General features: G+C 39.4%; 2 protein-coding genes across 15 annotated transcripts in view; one reads left to right on the top strand and one right to left on the bottom strand.

Annotated features, from left to right (window-relative positions):
* Positions 1 to 27889, top strand: part of BIRC6 (baculoviral IAP repeat containing 6) — a 255140-nt gene that overhangs the window by 208463 nt on the left and 18788 nt on the right. For 13 of the 14 annotated variants that reach the window (XR_016229486.1, XM_089326564.1, XM_008254565.5 and 10 more), the window contains 2 exons: positions 7613 to 7823; positions 26973 to 27118. Coding sequence is in view for 12 of the 14 variants with exons in the window: in XM_089326564.1 (XP_089182690.1) it covers positions 7613 to 7823; positions 26973 to 27118 (357 nt within the window). In the remaining 2 variants the exon portion in view is untranslated. Of the gene's footprint in view, positions 1 to 7612; positions 7824 to 24079; positions 24253 to 26972; positions 27119 to 27889 lie in introns of those variants that run through there. The other variant, XR_016229487.1, reaches the window with a different exon arrangement.
* Positions 1 to 27889, bottom strand: part of MEMO1 (mediator of cell motility 1) — a 652780-nt gene that overhangs the window by 616363 nt on the left and 8528 nt on the right. The gene's annotated exons all lie outside the window — the stretch shown is intronic.

The following is a 27889-nucleotide window of genomic DNA, read 5'->3' as shown; positions in this document are numbered from 1 at the left end:
TTGGGCCATCTTCTACTGCTTTTGCAGACCATAGCAGAGAGCTGGATTGAAAGTAGAGCAGCCAGGACTAGAACCGGCGCCCGTATGGGATGCCAGCACTGCAGGTGGTGGCTTTACCTGCTACGCCACAGCGCCGGCCCCAGCAGTCTAATTTTTAACCTGATAATTTTGTATGGCCTACAGTTGATATTATAAATTTCCAAGTGCCCCTTGGCAGAATGTATTTCCCCACACCTGAATGATTATACTCTGCTGACAAATAATTAATAATTTGATTACTTTGTTACAATAGTGTGATTGGTATGTTTCAGGTTAGAATGCAAAGTTAAGTGTGGTTAGATTGATCTAATTGAAAATTAGATATGTAGGGCTGGCGCTGCGGCTCACTAGGTTAATCCTCTGCCTGCGGCACTGGCATCCCATTTAGCCTCTGGTTCTAGTCCCAGTTGCTCCTCTTCCAGTCCAGCTCTCTACTGCGGCCCGGGAAGACAATGGAGGATGGCCCAAGTGCTTGGGCCCTGCACCCACATGGGAGACCAGGAGGAAGCACCTGGCTCCTAGCTTCAGGTCAGCGTAGCTCCAGCCGTAGAGACCATTTGGGGAATGAACCAACGGAAGGAAGACCTTTCTCTCTCTCTCTCTCTCTCTCTCTCACTGTCTAACTCTATCTGTAAAAAGAAAGGAAGGAAGGAAGGAAGGAAGGGAGGAAGGAAGGAAGGAAGGAAGGAAGGAAGGAAGGAAGGAAATTAGATATGTAAAAAGTGAGTTTATTGTATTAAATATTTTCATTTTTATTTACTTAGTTCTTATTTGAAAGGCAGGAAGAGACAGAGATATTCCTTCTTGCTGGTTCATTCCCCCAAATACCTGTAACAGATGGGCTTAGGGCAGGCTGAAGCCAGATTCCTTTATAAAATGAAGCCTAATCCCCTGCTACTCATGCCCCAAATAGATTTGTGGAAGTAGAACAGGAACTTTGGAGAATGATGTATGGTAAAACCCAGACTCCAGGCTAGGCTGAAGGACAGATCAAAACAGGGTAGCATAACCACAGCACTGACTCCAGCAATAGCTCTGAAAACTTGGTTTAGCTACCTAGAGAAGATAAGGCAGAATTTGGAAGCTGAACTGGGTTTATTGCTTGAGTTTTTTTTTTTTTTTAATCAGCATGTTTTTACTTTATAATATTTTTGATTTATACAAAAGCTGCACAGGTAGTGTAGACAATGTGATCTTACCCATTAGTGTCTTCTAATGCTAACATCTTCTCTAACTGTTGTCAGTTTATCATAAATTCATATCAGTTTAGGAATTAGCTGAACTATAGGCTTTATTTTTATCCCACCAGTTTTGTACTAATGTTCATTTTCATTTGAAAGGTATATTTTGTCATCATATGTTCTTAATGTTCCAGATCTGTGATAATTTTTTATCATAGGTAGGAATTTGTTTTTCATGATCATGACACTGGTCAGATATTTTAAAAATTCTCCCTCATTTTGAGTTGTCTGTTTTCTCATGATTATTCTGAAGTTAAGGATTGTGGGAGAAAACATTCCAGAAATAAAAGTAGTGTTCCCATCACATCATATCAGGTGTATATGATATCGTCATGACTTATCACCCTAGTCATCTGAACTCTGGATAGGAAAATGTCTGCTGGCTTTCTGTGATGTAAAGTTTGGAAAGAAATTATTGTGCCTTTGTAAAGTCTATTCTTTTTAAGAGTTTAACTGAGTTCACATACCCAATAGGAATGGTTTTAAACTCTATTCCCTGAACTAGGGGGGTACATTTGGAACTTGGAATTCTTTGGAAAGGAAAGTATTTAATCAGGTGTTTATATCAGTATAGGCTTATGGCTATTTATTTTATTTACCAATGAGTTATAATTCAGCACATTATTTTGAATAGCTTCTTTAGAATGTAACTAACTTGCTGTAAACATATAAATGAACTGTGTTTATTTCATGGTTTTTATTATATCTATGCAGTTGTACAACCATCATCATCATCTTATTTTAGAGCATATTCATCCAACAAAGAAACCTTTTCCCATTAGAAGTCATTCTTTACCGGTCTGGGGCTGTAGCTTAGTGGGTGAAAAACCTCAGCCTCTAGCTCCAGCATCCCTTATGGATGCTGGTTTGAGACCTGGCTGCTCCACTTCTGACCCAGCTTCCTGTTGATGTGCCTGGGAAAGCAGCACACTCCACCAATGTAGGAGACAGGAAAGTAGCTTCTGGCTCCTGGCTTCAGCCAGGCCCAGGCCTGGCTGTTGTAGCCATTTGAGAAATGAAACAGAGAGTTGGAAGATGAATCTCCTCTCTCTTTCCATCTCTCCCTCTCTCACTATAACTTTGCCTTTCAAACAAATAAATAAATAATAATAAATTAATTAATTTAAAAGAAATCTACTTTTCCATCTGCCTTTTCTCTCAATCCAAAACAGCTACTGATCTGTATTATAATTTTGTTGCCCATATTGTTTGAACTTTCACCATTTGGATATTTCTAGTTGTCTCTGTGTCTTTCCTGAAATGCCCCCATCCTTTTGGTTTTTTAGAGTATTCTCTTTTTGATGCTACAAGATATTCCAGGTTTGTGGCCTAGTTTCTTCTCTCTCTCTCTCTCCCTCTCTTTAATTTATTTGACAGAGTTAGAGAGACAGAAAAGTTTTCCCTCCGTTGGTTCATTCCCCAAATGGCTGCTACAGCCGGAGTTGTGCCCATCTGAAGCCAGGAGCCAGGTGCTTCCTCCTGGTCTCCCATATGGTTGCAGGGGCCCAATTGGGCCATCCTCCACTGCCTTCCCAGGCCACAGCAGAGAGCTGGACTGGAAGAGGAGCAACTGGGACTAGAACCCGGTGCCCATATGGGATGCTGGTGCCGCAGATGGAGGATTAACCAAGTGAGCCACGGCGCCATCCCTTGTGGCCTATTTTCACTGTCCAGTTCCTAGAATCAGTAATTTAAGGAGCCCTGGTTCTTTTATAGGAAAAATATTTAGAAATCCAGATTTGAATGCTCAGTATGGATTCAATATGAAACAGAAAATGTCCATGATAAAATTCCCAGTTGTTTTCCAGGTAAAGAATTAGGAGACTGACCAATATGCCAGGGACAGGACATTCACTAGAACCACAGATGAACCCAAATGTTTTCATTAGCAGAGACCTAAGAGCAGCTTTTATCATAATCCTACATAAATATAGTTGAAGATTGCTGAACTGAATGGTTACATGAGTAACAGATTTTGAAATGATAGAAAAAAATTATGGAAAGATTTCTAAACACAACAGTAAAAAATACATAAAAGAACCAAATGAGGGGCTGGTGCTGTGGCGTAGTAGGCTAAGCCTCTCCCTGCAGTGCTGGTATACCTTATTGGTGTGGTTCAAGTCCCAGCTGCTCCACTTCCAATCCAGCTCCCTGCTAATGGCCTGGAAAAGCAGTGGAAGATGGCCCACATGTTTGGACCCCAGCACCCATGTGGGAGACCCAGAAGGAGCTCCAGCCATTGTGGCCCTTTAGGGAGTGAACCAGAAATACTGCGTACTTGTTCATTGCTGGAAGAAGCATGTTCTGTGTTACCTTTCCCAGTAGACAGAGAGAACCTTGGAAGCCTGTGTTTGGATTCCTCCTGATGTGGCTATTTTTTCCTTGTGGATCACTGTAATGCATGAACCATGGTTGTAAATACACCTTTCTCTGGCTCCTGATGGTCCTTGTAGCAATTTGTTTTACGTGTTATATGTAGTCTTGGAATCACTGACACAGTGACATTTTCATCTTCATTTAAGATTTGTTTTGTTCAGGTTACATTAAAAAACCTATGAAAATTGCACGTAGAATTGTGGCCAGACTATTAAAATTTGTTTTATTTTGCCAAATGCACCTTGACCCACATACATTTTTTTTTTTAGTTTGACATTTTTATTCTATTGAATGTGCCTATCCTTGAGCATAATAGCCATTTATTCAGACTATCATCTTGGTCCTGCAGCATGGTTCTTTTTCTTATTAAAGCTTTTATGTATTTTTGGTTGGATTTGCTATTGTGGATTTTTCATATGTGTTATAGGAAATTAATGGTATTTGTATAATTAACTTTGTGCTCATAAACCTTCTCAAACTCCTATATTAGTTCTAATAGCATTTTTTCTTTTAATATTTTATTTATTTACTTGAGTGGCAGAGTTACAGACAGAGAGAAAGGAGAGACAGGTTGAAAGTTCTTCCATCCACTGGTTCACTCCTCAAATGGCCATAACAGCCTGAGCTGGGCTGATTGGAAACCAAGAGCTTCTTCAGGGTCTCCCATGTGGGTACAGGGGCGCAAGCACTTGAGCCATCTTCCACTGCTTTCCTAGGCCATAGCAGGGAGCTCCATTGAAAGTGGAGCAGCCAGGACTTGTACCAGCACCTATGTGGGATGCTAGTGCTTGCAGGCGGAGGCTTAGACCAATATACCACAGCACTGATCCCTAGTCTATAGATTCTCCTTATTTTCAATTAGATAGTCAATTTTTTAATAAGATTTTGTTTATTTGAGAGGCAGAGTTACAGATAGAAAGAGGGACAGAGAGAGAGGGAGAGGGAAGAGAGAGATTGATCAATCGCTCTTCCATCTGCTGGTTCACTCCCCAAGTGGCTACAATGACCAGAGCCAAGCCAATCTGATACCAGGAACCAGCAGCTTCTTCCAGTTCAGGGCCCAAGTAATTGGGCCGTCTTCTACTGCTTTCCTAGGCCATAGCAGAGAGCTCCACTGAAAGTTGAGCAGCCGGGACACGAACCGGCTCCCATATGGAGTGTCTGCCCTGCAGGTGGATGCGTAACCCACTAAGCCACAGTGCTGGCCCCGAAAGTCAGTTTCCTAAAAGTGAAAATATTAGTTATGCTCTTCCCCACTATTTAGACCTTTTAAATTTTATTTTGATTTTTTTCCTTGATCTATTGGGAAACCTGATACCCACATATTTTTATTTCTTGTATGTGAAACAGACTGTAGAGAATTTGGCTCTTGAAGGTGATGCTCTCCAAGAAAACTTGCTATGCATTTGTGGTGGAAACATTCTGTACGCCATCCACTGTGACTTGCATGACTAGTAAACACTTGAAATGTGCTTGTAGGCCTGGGCAGTATGTGGCACAGCAGGTTAAGCCACCATGTGGTGCTGGCATCACACATTGGAGTACCAGTTGCTAATGCCTGGGCAAGCAGCAGAAGATGGCCCAAGTTCTTGGAGCTCAATTCCCCATGTGACAGACTAGGCTGCAGTTCCTGACTCCTGACTTCAGCCTGGCCTTGCCTTTGCTTTTGTGGCCATTTGGGGAATCAACCAGTGGATGAAAGATATCCACCTTCACCTCAGTCTTCCTGTCTGTCTGATGCTCTTTCAAATGAATAAATACATCTTTTTTTTATTTTATTTTATTTTTTATTTATTTATTTATTTATTTATTTATTTATTTTTGACAGGCAGAGTGGACAGTGAGAGAGAGAGACAGAGAGAAAGGTCTTCCTTTGCTGTTGGTTCACCCTCCAATGGCCGCCGCGGTTGGCCTATAAAGACCTGTTTATTTATTTGAGAGGCAGAGTTACAGAGAGAAAGGTCTTCCACCTGCTGATTTACTCCCCAAATGGCCACAATGGCTGGAACTGAGCCGCTCTGAAGCCAAAAGACAGGAGCTTCTTCTGGGTCTTCCATGTGAGTGCAGGGGCCCAAGCACTTGTACCATCTTCTGGTGCTTTCCCAGGACATTAGCAAGGTGCTAGGTTGGAAGTGGAGCAGCCAGGACCCAGCACTGCAGGCAGAGGCTGAACCTACTATACCACAGTGCCAGCCCCTGTCAGTAGCTACCATCCTGAACAGCTCAGGAAACATGGCATAATGGAAAGACCTCCAAGGTTAGATGGACCTGAGTATCAGTGTTGATCTTCTTGCTGTATTCAACTGCTTGTGCAACCAGATAAGTCTTAATTTCTTGTGCATACAATGAAGATGATAGTGTCTATAAAATAGATAACAGACACAAATGTTACCATTTAAAAGGGATTAAATGTATATACATTGAAAAGGAGAGTAGATTAGGGGACAGTCAGACAAAAGAGAATAGCCTTATTGGAAATGTTTTACTTTCTCAGGATAATCATTTTGAAATGGTACCAATGGATGTAGTTCCCCAGCCATAAAATGTGAATAGTATTTGAATTTATACATGCAATCTGTATGTATTTTATATAACTTATTTTGCCCAGTTATAGTGGGAGGTAGATCTATCTTATTTTTTATTATGTTTTATTTTATTTTTTACTTGAAAGGCAGAGTTACAGAGAGAAGAGGAGGGACAGAGAGAGAGGTCTTCCCTTGCTGATTCACTCCTCAAATGGCCACAATGGGTGGGACTAGGCCAGGCTGAAGGCAGGAACCTGGATCTTCTTCCAGGTCTCCCACGTGGGTAGCAGGGGCACAGACACTTGGACTATCTCCCACTGCTTTCCCAGGCACATAAGTAGGTGGCTGGATCAGAAGAGGAGCAGCCAGGTCTGGCAGCATCACAGGTGGAGCCTTACCCTGCTATGCCACAGTGTCGGACCCCACCTCATTCTCTTTAAAGCTACATAGAGGCCGGCGCCGCGGCTCACTAGGCTAATCCTCCGCCTAGCGGCGCCGGCACACCGGGTTCTAGTCCCGGTCGGGGCGCTGGATTCTGTCCCGGTTGCCCCTCTTCCAGGCAGTGCAGTGGAGGATGGCCCAGGTGCTTGGGCCCTGCACCCCATGGGAGACCAGGAAAAGCACCTGGCTCCTGGCTCCTGCCATCGGATCAGCGCGGTGCGCCGGCTGCAGCGCGCCGGCCACGGTGGCCATTGGAGAGTGAACCAACGGCAAAGGAAGACCTTTCTCTCTGTCTCTCTCTCTCACTGTCCACTCTGCCTGTCAAAAAAAAAAAAAAAAAAAAAAGCTACATAGAATAGAATGATTTGGATATAGATCGTTTCCAAATTTCAATATTGGGAATGTGTTTTATTGAACATCCTTGTTCATGGTAATGAGTGATATTAGTGAGACAGAATGCAGGCATTTTACTAATAAATTATTGATGTATTTGATAGTCAAAGAGGGAAAAATAGAGAAAGAGAAATCTTCCATCAGCTGATCAGAGTCAGCATATTTTTTTTGCTAACAAGAAAGTTGATTTGTTGAAATACATTTTCAGCAAACTGTATTCCTATTGTTTTTTACATAAGGTGTAATGAGTGTCATTTCAACTTAATATAAAGAATATATATATTTCTACTTCATAATAACAGATGTATTTACTGCCATAATGTATTATTTGGACTATGTTTTCATTCTTCTGGGTAATTTAATTAGGTAGGTTTTATAGTCTTCTCAATAGCTCTGTATCTAATACTTTTTTTATTATTATTTCCCAAAATACCTATTTTACTTGGTCCATTGGCGCATTATCAACTTCTGCTGCATTCATCCATTTGCTGATTAACCAGTCAATCTTGAGATCCAGGTAGAAGCTGCAATGCTGTGGCCTTGTTCGTACTGCCTGTGTTTTCATTTTGTCCTTTTCCCCCTCCCTCCTCTTTACAGTACTGGACATGGCAAGACATGTGCCACTCTATCGAGCTCTGCTGGAATTGCTCCGTGCCATTGCTTCTTGTACATCCATGGTGCCGCTCTTACTGCCTCTTTCTACAGAGAATGGCGAAGAGGAAGATGAACAGTCAGAGTGTCAAACTTCTGTTGGTACATTATTAGCCAAAATGAAGACTTGTGTTGATACCTACACCAACCGTTTAAGGTACTCTACTTTGTTGGCTTCTCTTGATCGTCCTTCTAACAGTATTTTATTTTTTAATAGCTCTCTAGGTGTTTTTGTTTCAATTATACATGTTATTTAAACACATATATGCTATCCTTGTATTAAAATCTAAAGTATGGTATCTATCTGAATCCTACACTCAGAAATATTTATCCTCAGTGGCTTATCAGACATAGCCCTATATGATATGGTAGCTACAGCCATTTCTTAAATGATGCCGCAATCTGTTAGACAAATAACTGTTAGCTAGCTGCACTCAGTATTACTGTCAGAGACATCTCTCAGTGCCAATAAATACATTTCACTGACATTGTCCTTAACATTTCTGATTCTCCACTGTATATAAATGCTCTATTTCACTTAACCATTTTATTAGTTTCAAGATTTCTAGTTTGTAAAAACCTCATATAAACATCTGCAGTGTAGAATTTTAGAGGAAGAATAATTAGCTTTGTGGGTTACTTCTGTTTTATTTTGATGCATAATAATTCATGCTATGATTGTTCTTAGAAGTCAAAGGATTCAGCATTCACTTAGAGTTAACATTCAGCATTCACTTAGAGTTACAGTAAATTATTCCTCTTTACGGAAAAATGTTTAAGTTTATAACAGTAGACTCAGATGATGAATTCTATTATTAAAAACTCTAACCTAGAAAACCTTTTCCTTTCTGTTAGCAGTCTGTTCAGTGATTGTTCTTTTCTCCTAAAGATGGCCTGTTTGATTTTTAAGGCACTTATCTTTCCAGTAGAAATGTATTTCTTTGTCAGTGATCTTTGTAGTGAATTAAAGTTCTTTACCCTTTTGTACTGTATTTGCTTTGCCTGTTCTCGCTTAGATTTTAAGGAGCTGCAACTTAGATAGTGTAGGTCAAACAATGACAGAGATTTGGTGACTAGAGGAAGTCTTCACCTCTTAGGGAAAATTAACTGCTCAAATAACCCTGTCTGTGTTGATTTATGTCCTTAAAAAACTAATGGTTTCTGCCAGACAGTGAAAAGAAAGAAATGAGAAGGAGAGCCAGTTGGCAGAGAGAGAACAGCTATAAGTTCATATTACTCTTGTTACTAGGGAAGGAAAATATAAGGGATTGTTTTCTCTGATAGTACGATATTTTTTCTGTTACTTGAGAGAGAATAATATATTTGGTTCCATCTTCTCTTGTGCTCCCCTGATTACTAACCTAGGAAGCCAGCATAATTGTGTAAAAATAATATGTTTTAATTAAACATTTGATTCTTTAATTGAGCTAATATCTTTGGGACGCATCTTCAGTGAATGTCCTATTCTCTTCTCTGGCCACTCTGTCTCCTACCATAAGCATATACAATAAACAGGTAGTTTTTGGCCAGTCTAATAGTATAATGCACCAAGCCTCGACATTGCCTACATCAGGGGAAATTTTCTCTTGTATTTTTGTACTTTAAATATCTGTATTTTGAGATGATGATGTTAGTTTGTAACTAAATGCTGAAAATTTATAGAATCTTGAGTGATTTTCTTTTTTTAAAAATATTATTTATTTACTTGAAATTCAGAGTTGCACAGAGAAAGAAAGAGAGGCAGAGCAAGAGAGAGAGAGAGAGAGGGAGGGAGGGAGAGAGGTCTTCCACCCACAGGTTCACTCCACAATTGGCCATAACAGCCAGAGCTGTGCTGATCCAAAGCCAGGAGCCAGGAGCTTCCTCTGGGTCTCCCACAAGGGTGCAGGTGCCGAAGGGCTTGGGGCATCTTCTACTGCTTTCCCAGGCCATAGCAGAGAGCTGGATCAGAAGTGGAGCAGCTGGGTCTCGAAACTGGCGCCCATATGGGATGCCGGCACTGCAGGCGGCGGCTTTACCCACTACGCCACGGTGCCAGCCCTTTGAGTGATTTTTCAACCATGGTTATTTTATTTCTTAGGTAAAAAAAAAAATTTCATTTATTTTTTAAAGATTTATTTTATTTATTTAAAAGAATTAGAAAGAAAGGTAGAGGCAGAGAGAGAGGTCTTCCATCTGCTGTTTCTCTCCCTAGATGTCCACAACAGCCAGAGCTGAACCAATGCAAAGCCAGGTGCTTCTCCTGGTCTCCCATGGGGTTCAGGGGCCCAAGCACTTGGGCCATCTTCCACTGCCTTCCCAGGCCACAGCAGAGAGCTGGATTGGAAGAGGAGTAGCTGGGACTAGAACTGGCACCCATATGGAATGCCGGCTTTGCAGGCCAGGGCTTTAACCACTGTACCACAGTGTCAGCCCCTTGAATGATTTTTGAACCATGGTTATTTTATTTCTTAGATAAAAAATTCATATTAATTTGAAATGTTTTAGTTATTGCCTTGGTTAGAAACAGTATTACAAGTTTGTAGTGCTATAAATCTAAAAAGAAAACCAATAAAATAGAATTATCTATCTTTATTTCCTATGCTGTAATTCCTATTGGATCCAGTATAAATGGAGTTATAGTGTGGTAAATTCTAAGATAGTTACAGAATATGCTTATTAGAATGAATGGAATTTGGTTGCTTAGAGTGTCTCTTTACTCTTCTTGCTTTTCTTAAATTACTCTTTTACTTGATTACATAACATAATTTTTAGGGAAGAGGAATCTTCTGTACAAAACATGTTAATTAATTTGCTAGGAAAGTTTGATTTCAAATAAAGAATAGCTGTTTTGTTTAACTGGAGCTCTTTGTTTTTCTGTTTGATCATCTGGAAAAAATGACACTTCAGACTTGACAAGCACACTTTTAAAGTTCGTAATGACTGTTGATGGAGCTTCCTTCAGCTGACTTGACAGTGACGCTGTACAGAAATGTTTTAGTAACTCGGCTTTACTGAGTAGAGAAACAGTACTAGGACGTTTTGAATATGCTTCTTCGTTGAGATCCCTCTTGGTCTCTGCTGTGCTGTGAAGCCTTTATCAGAAAGAAAACACAGGAAGGCCGTGTCATTACATCCCTGTTTTACTTTCAAGGCTGGGCATGCGGAGAACATGTGAAGTTCGTTCTTTGCTAACCTATCAGTACTTTATGTCGCCTTCTCGTCATTTCTCTTCCCTCTTTATACCTCTCTCCTCTTCTTTCCTTCCTACAAAAGACATGTAATATTTTTTCTTTCAAATGAAGTCTATATTTAATTCTTTGGTAATCTTAAAGAAGAACTAGATTCACTGTGTACTTTGCAGATCTCTATGCAATAATTGTGGTTACATAAAGTGATTATTATTGAAATTTTGATGATAATTCAAAGAATGAAGGAGAGTCTATAGGTTAGTATGCCCTAAGCCTGAAGTCTTTTATAAGAGGAGATGGAAAGATAGTATTAAGAAGGTGGAAGGACAGATTATTTATGTTTATCTGGTTGATGTATTAGAAACTCATGATCATGTTTTTTTTTTTGTTTTTTGTTTTGTTTTGTTTTTTTGACAGGCAGAGTGGACAGTGAGAGAGAGAGAGAGACAGAGAGAAAGGTCTTCCTTTGCCGTTGGTTCACCCTCCAACGGCCGCTGCGGCCGGTGCATCGCGCTGATCCGATGGCAGGAGTCAGGTGCTTCTCCTGGTCTCCCATGGGGTGCAGGGCCCAAGCACTTGGGCCATCCTCCACTGCACTCCCGGGCCACAGCAGAGAGCTGGCCTGGAAGAGGGGCAACCGGGACAGAATCCGGCGCCCCGACTGGAACTAGAATCTGGGGTGCTGACGCCGCAGGCGGAGGATTAGCCTATTGAGCCGCCGCGCCCGCCTTAGACAAATTTTTAAAAACCTTAAAAAAATAAAAAGTGTAAGACACTAAGGAAGAATCAGTGATGGTTTGAAAGTCTAGCAGATACCTAGGAATTAGTTAAATGAAGAGGCTAACAATGTTAGCAGTCAGTGGAAGCAGTATGTATTCAGAGAACTGCAGGAGCTTTGGTCCTGCCCTGGCTGTAGTCCAGGTGGAAAGAGGAATTCAGGGACTGGAAGATGAAGAGTGATCACAGATTTTCTTATTTTTGCAAGTACCTGGTGATGAGCACAGAAAGATTGTCAGCAGAGATCTGATCAGATTTGCATTTAAAAAAACATGTTCATTTGGTGTAGTTCTGTGCTGGGACTTAAACAAGAGTAAATTGGCCATGAAAGAGATTTGCATCCTTTTCATCTCAGTAGGTAGAGTTGCATGTGCCCTCTTCCTGTCTGACCATTTCTAAGAAAAAAGAATTTGGTGCTCATTATCACTGTTGCTGTTGTATTATGGACTTAATAGAAAGTTACTTCCTAGATATGACTATATTTCACTTTCCAGACATTTTACTTCAAAAAAGCAATTATGTAACTCAGACTTTTATGCCACTATTTTCTGTGTTAATATTAGTAACTGCAAATATGTCTCTGAGGATATCATTCAGTAGAAAACAGATGCCACAGCCTAAATATTTCTGGATGTATAACTTCTTTTATTTGTATATAAGAATCTGTAATCTGCAATCCTAAGGAGAAATTTTCTAAAAGTAAGCACGCTGCTGGGTTGGCTTGATAATCAGTTACTAGTAGAGAATCTTACATCTTTTGTATTGGTCTGAGAATGACAGAGTGGGACTACAAACATGTTCACATGTTACTCTGATAATCCCTTAGACCTGTTGCCCAGCTAAAATTGGAAACCTGGAAAACTTCTACAATAGTGATGGGTTTTAAGTTTTTTCTTTCCCGGTGCATTTTGTCTATATTATTTTGGAACTTACCCAGATCCAAAAGAGAATTAAAGGAATAGTGGGATAATGTTAATCTGATCAAGTAAGTCCAGTAGTTTTCATGATTGAAAACTGAAAGTCATGTTTTTTGGTAGAAATTCTTTGTCAGACCATAGAGCCTGGACACCTGTGAGGAAAAACTTAGATCTGATACCAATTATATTTTTATTGTTTGTTTAGACTTTTTCTTTAGATCAAATAGCATTTTACAAAAAAGGATACATTTTGTTTTGAGAAAAACTTACAATTATTAACATAATTGATATATATAGAAGAGCATATATAGAAGAGTAAAAATGAATAAACTAAAAGAAATGGATGATCTCTTTATTGTGAAGAAAATAGTGTTCACTAAGGTGTACAAAGAAGCATTATCTGGAAAACATGCTCCCAGATTTTGTTTGTAAAATGAGAAATTTGGAAAAATAAAATACATGTCTGTCACAGAGGATTGTTTAAGCCACAGCATATCTGTGTACAGCAATGGAAAAGAGTGAAAGTGGTCAGTATTTTTAGATGAAAAAAGAACTGTTTAGACATATCATTGAATTTTGAAAAGGAAGCTGAAGAGCAGTAGTTACCATATGATACAATGATTTGTTTTTATAATTTAATTATCAGAGTGAATTTGACCATTTTTCTTTGGTGTGCAGTTCCAAGAATTTTAATATGCTTAAATTTATTTCACCATAGTCAGAAACAGAACAACAATCTGTGTCAAAAGCCTACAAACCATTGAGTGCTAGTGCTGCTCCTTTGCTCTCAAACCTTCATCACACCCATAACCTTTGGCATCCCTAGATATGTTCTTCTGTCGTTATAATTTTGACTTTTCTATGAACATAAAATAACAAGAAGTTAACAAATTAAAATAGAAACAGTCACTGACACCAGATCCCTCTCCCTGTTTTTAAGAGAAATTTAACTAGTGCTAAAGAATTGCCAAAGGCTTAATGAGAACTTTTCTTCATAACTGCTTCCTCATTGTGTGATTCAGTTATTTAATATTGTACTGTACTTAGCGTCTTCCTACACAATGCAAAATGCTGTTTCATAGGCTCTATCCTCAAGTTCCCTAGAAGTAGAAGTGCTTTGCAATGTAATTTTTTTTTAGATTTACTTACTTATTTGAAAGTCAGAGTTACACAGAGTGAGGAGAGACAGAGAGAGAGGTCTCTCATCCACTAGTTCACTCCCCAATTGGCCACAATGGCTGGAGCTGCCATGAAACGAAGCCAGGAGTCTGGAGCTTCTTCCAGGTCTCCCACGCAGGTGCGGGAGCCCAAGGACTTGGGCCATCTTCGAATGCTTTCTCAGGCCATAGCAGAGAGCTGGATCGGAAGTGGAGCAGCTGGGACTCATACTGGTGCCATGTGGGATGCCGGCACTGCAGGTGGCAGCTTTACCCGCTACGCCACAGCACTGGTCCTGCAATATAAATTAACAGAGTAGAAAAAGGAGAAGAAAAGAGATGTCTGTTAACCATCTTACTCCTTCCTCCCTCTAACCCCCATTTTTTCTTTACATAATTGAGAGAAATTAGACGGCTAAGCTAGCCTTGATTTTGTTTTTATTTATTTTAGGATTGTGTTTTTGAATATCATATAATTCCACATTCTTACTGGGTACAGTGTGATGGTTTGATACATGTGTATGTTGTGTAATGATGAAATTGGGGTAATCAGTGTATCTGTCTGAAGTAGAGGAGTTATGTGTGACGTGAGCAGTGTCATGCACCTGCCAGAGATAACCTGTGATTCCATGTCCGTTTGTACACGAGCCCAGTGCTGCTGTACCTACTTCATACCAGCCATGAGAGATCAAAATTGGCAAAAGTGCATGTTCATTACTGTCACATTGGTCCTTAGGTTGACAGAAGGCAAAAGTATTTCTTCTACTCCTGTTGTTCCGCCAGTTTAATTTTGGCTTAGTGTATTTCGTCCTAGCCTCTGTGCTTTTATTGGTTTCCATTTTTTTCTTGAGAATAAGTCTGCTTTGTGTTGTAGATAAAATGCACGTGGTAATAACAGCTTTAGCTTTTGTGTTGGATTTTCAGGTTTTTTGTTCTTTTTATGAAACTCCAGCATGAGCTTTTTTTTTTTTTTTTTCCAAGGATTTATTTATTTTATTTGTAAGGCAGAGTTACAGAGAGGCAGAGGCAGAGAGAGAGAGGGAGGGAGGTCTTCCATCTGCTGGTTGACTCCTCAGATGACCGCAAGGGCCAGAGCTGTGCCAATCCAAAGCTAGGAGCCAGGAGCTTCTTCTGGGTCCTCCACAATGGCGGTGAAGGGAGGGGGTGCAGGGGCCCAAGCACTTGGGCCATCTCCTACTGCTTTCCCAGGCCATAGCAGAGAGCTGGATTGGACATGGAACAGCTGGGACTCAAACCGGCACCCATATGGGATGCTGACACTGCAGGCAGCAGCTTTACCTGTTACGTCACAGTGCCGACCCCCTGCTTATTAGTAGGGGCTGAACATATCATATCAACACTGCCTATTGGATAACAAGACTGTATCCAATGTCATTTAGACCCAGGGTCATGTTGTGACATGAAAGAAATGCTATGGCTACCTACCCTGCCCTCCTACCTTTTGGAAGATTTTTTTATTTGAAAGACAGAGTTACAGAAAGGGAAAGAGAGAGAGAGAGAGTGTACGAGCCAATGAGCTTCCATGCACTGGTTCACTCCCCAAATGTCCGCAACAGCCTGAGCCAATCCGAAGGCAGGAGCCAAGAGCTTTCTCTGCTTTCCCAGGCCACAGCAGAGAGCTGTATTGGCAGTGGAGCAGCTGGGATTCAAACTGGCGCCCATATGGGATGCCGGCACTGTACGTGTTGGCTTTACCCGCATGCCACAGTGCCAGCCCTAGAATTCTGTTTTGTTTTGTTTTGTTTTGTTTTTTGACAGAGTGGACAATAATAGAGAGAGAGACAGAGAGAAAGGTCTTCCTTTGCTGTTGGTTCACCCTCCAATGGCCGCCGCAGCCGGTGCGCTGCTGCCAGCGCATCGCGCTGATCCAAAGCCAGGAGCCAGGTGCTTCTCCTGGTCTCCCATGTGGGTGCAGGGCCCAAGGACTTGGGCCATCCTCCACTGCACTCCCTGGCCACAGCAGAGAGCTGGCCTGGAAGAGGGGCAACCGGGACAGAATCCGGCGCCAGGACCGGGACTAGAACCCAGTGTGCCAGTGCCGCAGGCAGAGGATTAGCCTAGTGAGCTGCGGCGCCGGCCAGAATTCAGTTTTAAAATTTAGTTTGTTCTTTAGTTTTTCTGCTGTACGAGAAGAAGAATACTGATTTAAGTTTAACATTGACAACTTAGCACTAACAGTAATAAAACTAAGACTAAGCTGCTGAGTCTGCTAATTCCAGTGTTTATGAGGAAAGCATTGACACATTGTTTGGAGCCTTCTGTTTTCTTGCAGCTCTACTGTTCTTCTTTGATCTCCTAGGTTTCACACTTAAGCCTTATTTGGTTCCTGAAAAACACTTTGCTCAAATGCCAAAATACATCTTGTTCTGTTACCTAAGGTTAAAAAAAAAAAAAAAAACCTTGAAATTTATAAATTGATACAATATTTCTGCCTCAGAAGCCTGGTACATTAATATAAAACATAATTTATTCATTGTCAAATTGCCTTATATGAGCTATATGTTTCAGGACAATTATCACTAACTTGATTATCTCAGAAAATCTCAAGCAGGCTTAATTGTTGAATTTGGAATCTGTTGCTAAGTGGGATATAGTTTTTAACATATCTTTCTAGGCACATCAGAGTTAGTAACTTGTTTATATTATCTTTATAGATTTTTAAGAGCTTACTATAAGGGGCTCTTAGCTCAGACCACCCCCACCCCCTCAAAAAAAAAAAAAAACAAACATTTTATTTATTTTTGAAAGGCAAGAAAGAGATCGTCCACCTGCTGGTTCTCTGCAAGTGCCCACAGAGGCTGGTAGTGGGCTAGGCTGAAGCCAGGAGATGAACACTCAGTCTGGGTCTCCGCTATTGAAGGCAGGGACCCAACCGTTAATAACCATCATCACCTGCTGCCTCCCAGGGTGTGTATTAACTGAAAGCTAAAATTGGAAACAGCTGGGATTCAAACTGACACACTTTTTTTTTTTTTTTTAAACTTTTATTTAATGAATATAAATTTCCAAAGTACGACTTATGGATTACAATGGCTTTCCCCCCATACCGTCCCTCCCACCCACAACCCTCCCCTTTCCCACTCCCCCTCCCCTTCCATTCACATCAAGATTCATTTTCGATTATCTTAATATACAGAAGATCAGCTTAGTATACATTAAGTATGGATTTCAACAGTTTGCTCCCACACAGAAACATAAAGTGAAAAATAATAGATGATTTTTTAAAATGATGATGAAATCAGAGCAGACCTATTGTCATGTTTAATCCCAGTGAGAGTCAAGTTGGGAATTGATAATTTCTTTTTTTTTTTTTTTTTTTTTACAGAGGATCAGTTTAGTATGCATTAAGTAAGGATTTCAACAGTTTGCACCCCCATAGAAACACAAAGTGAAATATATTGTTTGAGTACTCGTTATAGCATTAAATCTCAATGTACAGCACATTAAGGATAGAGATCCTACATGAGGAGTAAGTGCACAGTGACTCCTGTTATTGACTTTACCAATTGACACTCCTGTCTATGGCATCAGTAATCTCCCTATGCTCCAGTCATGAGTTTCCAAGGCTATGGAAGCCCTCTGAGTTCTCCGACTCTTATCTTGTTTAGACAAGGTCATAGTCAAAGTGGAGGTTCTCTCCTCCCTTCAGAGAAAGGTACCTCCTTCTTTGATGGCCTGTTCTTTCCACTAGGATCTCACTCGCAGAGATCTTTTGCCAGAGTGTCTTGGCTTTCCATGCCTGAAATACTCTCATGAGCTTTTCAGCCAGCTCCGAATGCCTTTAGGGCTGATTCTGAGGCCAGAGTGCTATTTAGGACATCTGCCATTCTATGAGTCTGCTGAGATTCTCACTTCCCATGTTGGATCACTCTCCCCTTTATTTACTCCATCAGTTAGCGTTAGCAGGTACTAGACTTGTCTATGTGCTCCCTTTGACTCCCAGTCCCTTCACCATGACCAACTGTGAACTGAAACTGATCACCTGGAACAGTGAGATGGCATTGGTACATGCCACCTCGATGGGATTGAATTGGAATCCCCTGGTATGCTTCCAACTCCACCACTTGGGGCAAGTCAGCCTGAGCATGTCCCAAATTATACATCTCTTCCCTCTCCCATTCCCACCACCATGTTCAACAGGGATCACATTTCAGTTAATTTTCAACACTTAAGAATAACTGTGCATCAATTACAGATCTAAACCAGTCATATTAAGTAGAACAGACAAAAAAAACTACTAAGAGGGATAATGTATTTAGTTGTTCATTAACAGTCAGGGCTATGCTGATCAAGCCACCATTTCCCATAGTGTCCACCTCACTCCAACAGGTTTCCCTCTTGGTGTTCAGTCAGTCGTCACCGATCAGGGAGAACATATGGTATTTGTGCCTTTGGGACTGGCTTATTTCACTCAGCATGATGTGTTCCAGATTCCTCCATTTTGTTGCAAATGACTGGATTTCGTTGTTTCTTACTGCGGTATAGTATTCTAAAGAGTACATATCCCATAATTTCTTTATCCAGTCTATCGTTGATGGGCATTTAGGTTGGTTCCAGGTCTTAGCTATTGTGAATTGAGCTGCAATAAACATTAGGGTGCAGACCTCTTTTTTGTTTGCCAATTTAAATTCCTTTGGGTAAATTCCAAGGAGTGGGATGGCTGGGTCGAACGGTAGGGTTATCTTCAGGTTTCTGAGGAATCTCCAGACTGACTTCCATAGTGGCTTGACCAGTTTGCATTCCCACCAACAGTGGGTTAGTGTCCCTTTTTCCCCACATCCTCGCCAGCATCTGTTGTTGGTAGATTTCTGCATGTGAGCCATTCTAACCGGGGTGAGGTGAAACCTCATTGTGGTTTTGATTTGCATTTCCCTGATTGCTAATGACCTTGAACATTTTTTCATGTGCCTGTTGGCCATTTGGATTTCCTCTTTTGAAAAATGTCTATTGAGGTCCTTGGCCCATCTCTTAAGTGGGTTGTTGGTTTTGTTTTTGTGGAGTTTCTTGATCTCTTTGTAGATTCTGGTTATTAACCCTTTGTCTGTTGCATAGTTTGCAAATATTTTTTCCCATTCTGTCGGTTGTCTTTTCACTCTCCTCACTGTTTCTTTTGCAGTACAGAAACTTCTCAATTTGATGCAATCCCAATAGTTGATTTTGTCTTTGACTGCCTGTGCCTCCCGGGTCTTTTCCAGAAATTCTTTGCCTGTGCCAATATCTTGAAGGGTTTCTCCAATGTTCTCTAGTAACTTGATGGTGTCAGGTCGTAAATTTAGGTCTTTATTCCATGTGGAGTGGATTTTTGTGTAAGGTGTAAGGTAGGGGTCTTGCTTCATGATTCTGCATGTGGAAATCCAATTTTCCCAGCACCATTTATTGAATAGACTGTCCTTGCTCCAGGAATTAGTTTTAGATCCTTGATCAAATATAAGTTGGCTGTAGATGTTTGGGTTGATTTCTGGTGTTTCAATTCTGTTCCATTGGTCTATCCATCTGTTTCTGTACCAGTACCATGCTGTTTTAATTACAACTGCCCTGTAGTATGTCCTGAAATCTGGTATTGTGATGCCTCCGGCTTTGTTTTTGTTGTACAAGATTGCTTTAGCTATTCGAGGTCTCTTGTGCCTCCATATAAATTTCAGCACCATTTTTTCCAGATCTGAGAAGAAGGTCTTCGGTATCTTGATTGGTATTGCATTGAATCTGTAAATTGCTTTTGGGAGAATGGACATTTTGATGATGTTGATTCTTCCAATCCATGAGCTTGAACAACATGCTCCTGAATCAACAATGGGTCATAGAAGAAATCAAAAGAGAAATCAAAAACTTTCTGGAAGTAAATGAGGATAACAGCACAACATACCAAAACTTATGGGACACAGCAAAAGCAGTGTTAAGAGGAAAGTTTATATCAGTAGGTGCCTACATCAAGAAATTGGAAAGACACCAAATAGATGAGCTTTCCATTCACCTCAAGGATCTAGAAAACCTACAGCAAATCAGACCCAAATCTAGTAGGAGAAGAGAAATAATTAAAATCAGAGAAGAAATCAACAGGATTGAATCAAGAAAAACATTACAAAAAATCAGCCAAACGAAGAGCTGGTTTTTTGAAAAAATAAACAAAATTGACACCCCATTGGCCCAACTAACTAAAAAAAGAAGAGAAAAGACCCAAATCAATAAAATCAGAGATGAAAAAGGAAATGTAACAACAGACACCACAGAAATAAAAAGAATCATCAGAAATTACTACAAGGACTTGTATGCCAGCAAACAGGGAAACCTATCAGAAATGGATAGATTCCTGGACACATGCAACCTGCCTAAATTGAACCAGGAAGACATCGAAAACCTAAACAGACCCATAACTGAGACAGAAATTGAAACAGTAATAAAGGCCCTCCCAACAAAGAAAAGCCCAGGACCAGATGGATTCACTGCTGAATTCTACCAGACGTTTAAAGAAGAACTAACTCCAATTCTTCTCAAACTATTCAGAACAATCGAAGAAGAGGGAGTCCTCCCAAATTCTTTCTATGAAGCCAGCATCACCTTAATTCCTAAGCCGGAAAAAGATGCAGCACTGAAAGAGAATTACAGACCAATATCCCTGATGAACATAGATGCAAAAATCCTCAATAAAATTCTCGCCAATAGAATGCAACAACACATCAGAAAGATCATCCACCCAGACCAAGTGGGATTCATCCCTGGTATGCAGGGATGGTTTAATGTGCGCAAGACAATCAATGTGATACACCACATTAATAGACTGCAGAAGAAAAACCATATGATTATCTCAATAGATGCCGAGAAAGCATTTGATAAAATACAACACCCGTTCATGATGAAAACTCTAAGCAAACTGGGTTTGGAAGGAACATTCCTCAATACAATCAAAGCAATCTATGAAAAACCCACAGCCAACATCCTATTGAATGGGGAAAAGTTGGAAGCATTTCCACTGAGATCTGGAACCAGACAGGGATGCCCACTGTCACCACTGCTATTCAATATAGTTCTGGAGGTTCTAGCCAGAGCTATTAGGCAAGAAAAAGAAATTAAAGGGATACAAATTGGGAAGGAAGAGCTCAAACTATCCCTCTTTGCAGATGACATGATTCTTTATTTAGAGGACCCAAAGAACTCTACTAAGAGACTATTGGAACTCATAGAAGAGTTTGGCAAAGTAGCAGGGTATAAAATCAATGCACAAAAATCAACAGCCTTTGTATACACAGACAATGCCATGGCTGAGGAAGAACTTCTAAGATCAATCCCATTCACAATAGTTACAAAAACAATCAAATACCTTGGAATAAACTTAACCAAAGACGTTAAAGATCTCTACGATGAAAATTACAAAACCTTAAAGAAAGAAATAGAAGAGGATACCAAGAAATGGAAAAATCTTCCATGCTCATGGATTGGAAGAATCAACATCACACTTTTTTTTTTTTAAGATTGTGTTTATTTGTTTGAGAGGTAAAGTTATAGACAGTGAGAGGGAGAGACAGAGAGAAAGGTTTTCCATCTGCTGGTTCACTCCCCAAATGACTACAATAGCCGGAGTTGTGCTGATCTGAAGTCAAGAGCTTCTTCCAGTCTCCCACACGGGTGCAGGGGCCCAAGCACTTGGGCCATCTTCGAATGCTTTCCCAGGCCATAGCAGAGAGCTGGATCGGAAGTGGAGCATCCCAGGACTAGGACTAGGGCCCATCTGGGATGCTGGCGTTACAGGCAGAGGATTAACGTACTGCGCCATAGCATCAACCCCCAAACTGACACACTTTAACATGGGATGCAGAATCACAGTTTCTTATCCTCTTGTCACACTTGTACCCTCAGATTACCCTTTCAATAAATGGAGAAAGCAGAGTCAGCAGAGACTGTGGTATGCGCGAGGTTTCCTGATGTCCAGTGGCAGAGCTATGATAAGAACTCAGATCTCCAATGGCTTCATGTAATATATATATGTATCTGCTAAATTAAGCTTCTAATGAATGATTAGGTTGGGTCCGTTGAGAACAGGAGAAAAGGACTTGATTCTGGCTTCGAATATTTACGGTATATAAAACTTAAATGGTAACAATGCAGTAAAAACACTTTTAAATGAAAAAACAAATGTACTTTTGATAATTTAAAAATCATATGTGATAGTGTGGATTTTTATAGAATTTTTCTGATATTTTCCTCTTACCCATCTTTTTTGTATTCCCCTTGAAGAGTTTGTAATTTAGCACTATGATAGGACATTAAAAGGCATTATATTTCACTGGGTATACTTAGCATCCTAATTGTGCCTCTTAATAACTATTGGCAGATTAGTTGTCTGTTGCATGAGAAGGTAGCAGCTATACATGATCACTTAAAATGATTGGTCAGCTTTACCCATTTTATATTAGTAAAAGCCATGTTTCTGAAAATTGCCCAATTATTGATGATAGTATTTTACCTCTGCTGTCTTTTCAGTCTGGTTTGCTATGTACTTAAGTAGATCAGGGTAGTGTGTTTGAAGGAAAATTATTTTCTCTGCATTGCTAAAAGCAGCTGCAGCCCCACCCCCAATTATAAACACTGTTCTTGTTCATTTTGTGAATTTTTTTGCTTGCCTTTTTTTTTTTTTAGAGTTTTACTTATTTATTTGAAATTCATAGTTACAGAGAGAGGGAGAGGCAGAGGGGGAGAGTCTCTCATCTGCTGCTTCACTCCCCCTTTGGCCACAATGGCCAGAGCTGCACCAATATTTGATACATGATAGTTTTAGCAAAAACTTGAAAGAAGGACATGCTGTCAGTCTTGGTAGGTATGAGGACAGATGGCTGAGTGTTCAGTGTACGGTGTTGTGGGCACTGAAGCAAGCATCCTTTATTGCTGTTAGCCATCTCCTCGTTTCTTTCTGATGGAGACATTCACCGTGTTTTAAATTAACTGAGTTCTTCTACAGAAATACCTCACTTCCTTTTTGTCCAGCAAAACAGTAAGAGATTAGCTGACCTACTTCATAAAAGGTGTATTTACTGTTAGGCTCTTGTTTTTCAACCCTTTTATTCTGGATCTTGTAGGACTTCAGTCATTTAAGAATTAATTTTAGTTCCAAATCTACTTCGATGTCTATTGGGAAAACAATTCCTGGTTTCTCGCCTTTTACTTCTGCCTCATACACCTACAGAATGAAAAAAAGCCTGATTTTTCTGACTAGAAAAGTTTTTGATGACCTTAAACAAATTCAATTGTTCATCCACTTTATATTTGATAGTGGAGATAGGGGTGTGAGCATTTATTTTAACACTTCTTTGGCTTGGTTTGGAAATCCTTTGGTAAACTGATGAATTGTATTATTCATGGCAACTCCATCCAATAGTAGCATGCAGTACCTTTATTATATCTGGTGGTGTGTATTCTGGCCTTAAAGTTACTGTATTTCTTTCTAACACAGAATTCTAGTTATGGTTTTAAAGGCTTCTTATATCTCTGTTTTCAGTATTTGCTTCTCTTATGCTGTTAAGTTTGTATTTAAATTTTTTAAAATTAAACTGATACTTTCTGTTTAGAAAGAGTTAAAGTTGAAAATAAAATGGAATCAAAATCTTTAAAAAAAAAAAACTTAATCTATAAATCAGTCACAGAAACCATCTTACAGAGGTCTCCTTCTCATTTACTGGTGCATTTCAGAAATTCTTTCTGGAAATGTTAGAAGCAAACAGTCTCTGCAGTAATAATACTTAAAACTTTTTTCAGCTTACCTTTTATCTTGTTTTAAACTGTAATTTCTAAAAGAGTTTTGGAACTGAAGAACATGATATGATTGTTTAATAGTTAAAAGTAGAAGTTTCATTCTCTTACTGTTTTAGAATATTCTTTTAAAATGCTAATCCTTAATAATCCTGAAACTGGATATCTCAGCATAACTCCAGATAAATTCTTCAGAGTGACTCTGCTTTTTAAATGTTTATTTCAGCTGTATGATACTTTTGGTTTTAAAATTAGGAGTGCAAGGGTTTAAAGAAGTCTTTGCTAATTTTCTACCAAGAAAATAGCTGTAGTAAACTGTTCTTAGTTGATGGATAAGAAACAAACATAATTTTGATATGTCTTTAGTCTTCCTATTATCTTGCTTAATTTGAGCAGTAGTTAATAGAGGCAGTTCAGTGTAACCAAATGTTGAGGTTTGAGGTTTTTTTTTCCCTTTTGTTTTCAGAAGAAAGACTTACCCATTTCGCTCACATCCTAGTTCAGATTATATATCATAGAGCCAAAATTTGCTTATTTTATTAGTTTAGTTGGAATTCACAGCATAGTGGAAAATGTTTGCAGCTAATTCTGTGCAACAGTAGAAACTTCAGTTGCTTCCTCGTATTTCTTCAGGGCAGTGATCACAACCAGATTCAACGTATGCACAGAGCAGCGGATACCATGGTAGCGGCCGTCGCTGATTGCTTTTACCATGTTGGATCCATTGTCAGTCTCAAAGACCTACTTCCAGCTAGGTGCCTTGAACTCAAATAGCTTTTCACACAGTCTTCAGGATGTGAGCTAAGGTATGGCCTTTTTTCATGAACTGGGCCTACAGATGGGTTGACAGTAACCTGCAACTTTGGTAGAAAAGAAACGACTGGCTGTAGTTTAATGTCAGACGATGACTAGCTGCAATCATTAATAGGCAAGGTAGTGTGTGTCCTTCATGTATTTGATATAGCCTCACTGTTTGGAGATTACCCCCTTTTTTCTGTATGGTTTTATCAGAGACTATCTAAGTAAAAATTCGTATCAGAACCTGTGTAAAGGTCTAAAATGTATCTGCTTTATGATTCAGCCGTTGTCTTCAACATGAGTTATATATGATCGTTTCTTATATGCATTTGGTGTAAAATATTTTTAAGCTTCTCTGAATCCTTTCACTAATTTTTTTTACGAAAAAACAGAATTTTTGTCATCCTGTTTGCACTATTTTAATAATGTAGAAATCTTCTTGTAAAAACTGAGATTAGGAAATTGGTATTGATGAATAGGGCTTGAAAGTCGGAACCCATCGCTTTCCAGGGGTGACCTGTCTGCTGGGGTGGTGAGTACTGTAAAGCCCTGAATTGCATTGATACAGTCCACTTTTCACGCCAGCGGTTCTCGTTTCTTCAAGAAGAAAATACCCTTTCAGAAAGAATGAGCTTTTCTTTCATATCTTCCTTCTCTGCTTGGCAAGATATGTTTCTTTACCTCAAATCTTTATTGGGAGCACAGGGTGGGTCAGTTGATCGACCATAGGCTTAGAATACCATCTGTGTTTTGTTATAGCTATAACCATAACTCTTCTCTCAAACAACTTACTATAATTTTCTTATATTGTTCAGAGTTTAATGACCCTTTTACTTAAGAATTTTTTAAGCCTCACTAATAGAGAATCATTTACAGTTGGGGAGGGATAAGTCCTTGTAAATCAGAGTGGGTACTGTGCAGTGACTTAGGCACTTTTCCTGATTCTCAGTGTTTGACACTGTTTGTTACTAGCTTTTGAAAATGCAGTTGATAATCTGTTAAGTGTTTCTTTGCCAGAGTCATGTCTTTATTAAGAAATGGCCAGATGCACTGTGAAGCTAGAGTCCCAACTTTATTTCATAGCTATAAAAAATATGATATCGGTTGACTCTAATACTAAAAATTCAAATTTCAAGTTCTAAACATTCACTATACTGTTTTTAAGTGTACATGGAAACACACATTCATATGCACACATGTACACACAGAAGTTGAAGAATGAAGTAGCTTTCAGTATGTCTGCCAGGTGCCTCCCCAAATGGCATAGTGTTCTGTGACTTCTTATGGGTCAGGAAATGTGAAAAGAGGGCACAGGAGGTGAGGAAATAGTGCAGTTTCACATTATGTGTCTTCAGTTAAGTCATCTTACAAGGTGAGATAGTATGTACTCTATAGTTTGAAATATTTGTGGATACTAGTTTTTTCATGCTCCATAGAGGACCCAAATTCAAAACACATGCATAATATTGTATCCAAATATTTAGCCCTACTACCCTCCTCTGTGGCTTCTTAAGTTTACTGCTTGTTACCTACCTATAGTTAAGCATTGAATTGTTTCTGGGCAGATTTTTGTCTTTGTGATAAAAATTTAATTGTATGACGGTAACACAGTATTATTTTGCTAAGGATTCTTCCTCATTCCCTTAGTCTTTTTATGCTTCTGTAAAGCTCCATGCTCACATTTTAAGATATTATTTTAACTTAATGTCCAGGTAATTTTTGGTAGGTATACAACTAGAAAAATGTGTAATCTGTAGTTGAAATCATACCTTAGCATTAATATTTTAAAACTCTTTATATGTGACTTTAGTATGTTTTGAATTATTTAATGAAGTTGTAGCTTTCTAAGAAGCTGAATCGTAAAGATATTTATTATGTGAATAACATGCTGAGAGTTGAAGTAGAAGAAAAGGGAATACAAAGTTATTTCAAAAAAGTTCATAGAAAATGGAATTAAAAGTTATGTTTATTTTGGTGCAAAAGATTGAAATCTAAAATAGTTTTTTCTCCTATAATATGCATTTTCTATGAGCTTTTTAGACACCTCTTATAATCTTTATTAAACTGCTATTATACTCATCTAGAAAATTTTAAAGAATTTTGATGTCTTATATGCAGAAACTTTGTTGTAATGCGTCCTACTATGATAATAATTTGTCACAAAATTTGGTACAGTTTAGAACCTGGTAAGAACAGAATAATGTCTTTAAAATCTTAGGCACTATAGCTATAACTTAGTGTTTAAAGATCCAGGTATAGAAGCACATATGAGGCATTGAACTTCCATTTTACTCTGGACTAGTATTTCTTTTTCTTGGAAATTAATGTATTCCAAGCAAATAAAAGACAAACACTTGTTGCTTTTGGGTATAAAAGTGATTTCCCTGTCTCTGGATTAATTGTGTTTTTGAAGTTGTGAATGTACAGACATAATCAGATGTCTGAGTCTTTTAGAGCAGAACGTTTGCATAATGTTTGTCTTTTCTCTGTTTTTATATTAGAAGGGAGCATAACTTGTAACTTTATTATCCTGGGCATCAGCCTAAGATTTCAAAGCAGTAGTGAATCTAAATTAAACTACTACTACTATGTATTATGTATATGACAAGTGAAATATAAACTGGCATTTTTATTTTTAGCCACTATTACTGATTTATGGAGATGTTTATTGTTTGGTCCTAATATTTTAATTTTCCTTGTGTTTCTTTCCATATTAAAACAAATTCAGATCTAAAAGGGAAAATGTTAAAACAGGAGTAAAACCAGATGCATCTGATCAAGAACCAGAAGGACTTACTCTTTTGGTGCCAGACATCCAAAAGACTGCTGAGATAGTTTCTGCTGCCACCACCAGTTTGCGACAGGCCAATCAAGGTACGCTACTGTTCACGCAAGGCTGCTTTCATTTAAGCCAAAGATGTTTCTTTATCTGCTGAAAACTGTCTTTCTCTTCTGCTTTACGTTCATGGTTTTCAAGCAAGTTCATTTTCCTAAAAATACTGTCATTTCAGGTTTTATTCTTGTCAGTCTAACAGTCTCTAATTTGAAAATGTTTATCTCTAGGCCAGCGCCGCGGCTCACTAGGCTAATCCTCCGCCTAGCGGCGCCGGCACACTAGGTTCTAGTCCCGGTTGGGGCGCCGGATTCTGTCCCGGTTGCCCCTCTTCAGGCCAGCTCTCTGCTGTGGCCCGGGAGTGCAGTGGAGGATGGCCCAGGTGCTTGGGCCCTGCACCCCATGGGAGACCAGGAAAAGCACCTGGCTCCTGGCTCCTGCCATCGGATCAGCGCGCCGGCCGTGGCGGCCATTGGAGGGTGAATCAACGGCAAAGGAAGACCTTTTTCTCTGTCTCTCTCTCTCACTGTCCACTCTGCCTGTCAAAAAAAAAAAATGTTTATCTCTATTAGATAAGATTGCTAAAATTGCATGTGACTGGCTAAGAACATGCATCATAAATTTCTTTTTTTATTCCTATTGAAAGTAACAAAATTGAAAAATGTTAATGTATTAGGGAGATAATAGTACATTAAGACTATCTGTCAGAATTTAGTTTACATGGGTATTTTCAAACATTAGCTACAGATCACAAGGATTTTATATTATTTTACTTCCATTTTGAAAGTGGATTTGTTATATTTATGAAATAG

This window comes from Oryctolagus cuniculus, chromosome 2 (genome assembly GCF_051225735.1).
Source record: "Oryctolagus cuniculus isolate XC-2025 breed Fujian yellow rabbit chromosome 2, ASM5122573v1, whole genome shotgun sequence".
NCBI classification, from domain to species: domain Eukaryota; kingdom Metazoa; phylum Chordata; class Mammalia; order Lagomorpha; family Leporidae; genus Oryctolagus; species Oryctolagus cuniculus.
The sequence above is the reverse complement of the archived record's forward strand: the minus strand, read 5'-3'. Positions and strand labels throughout refer to the sequence as shown.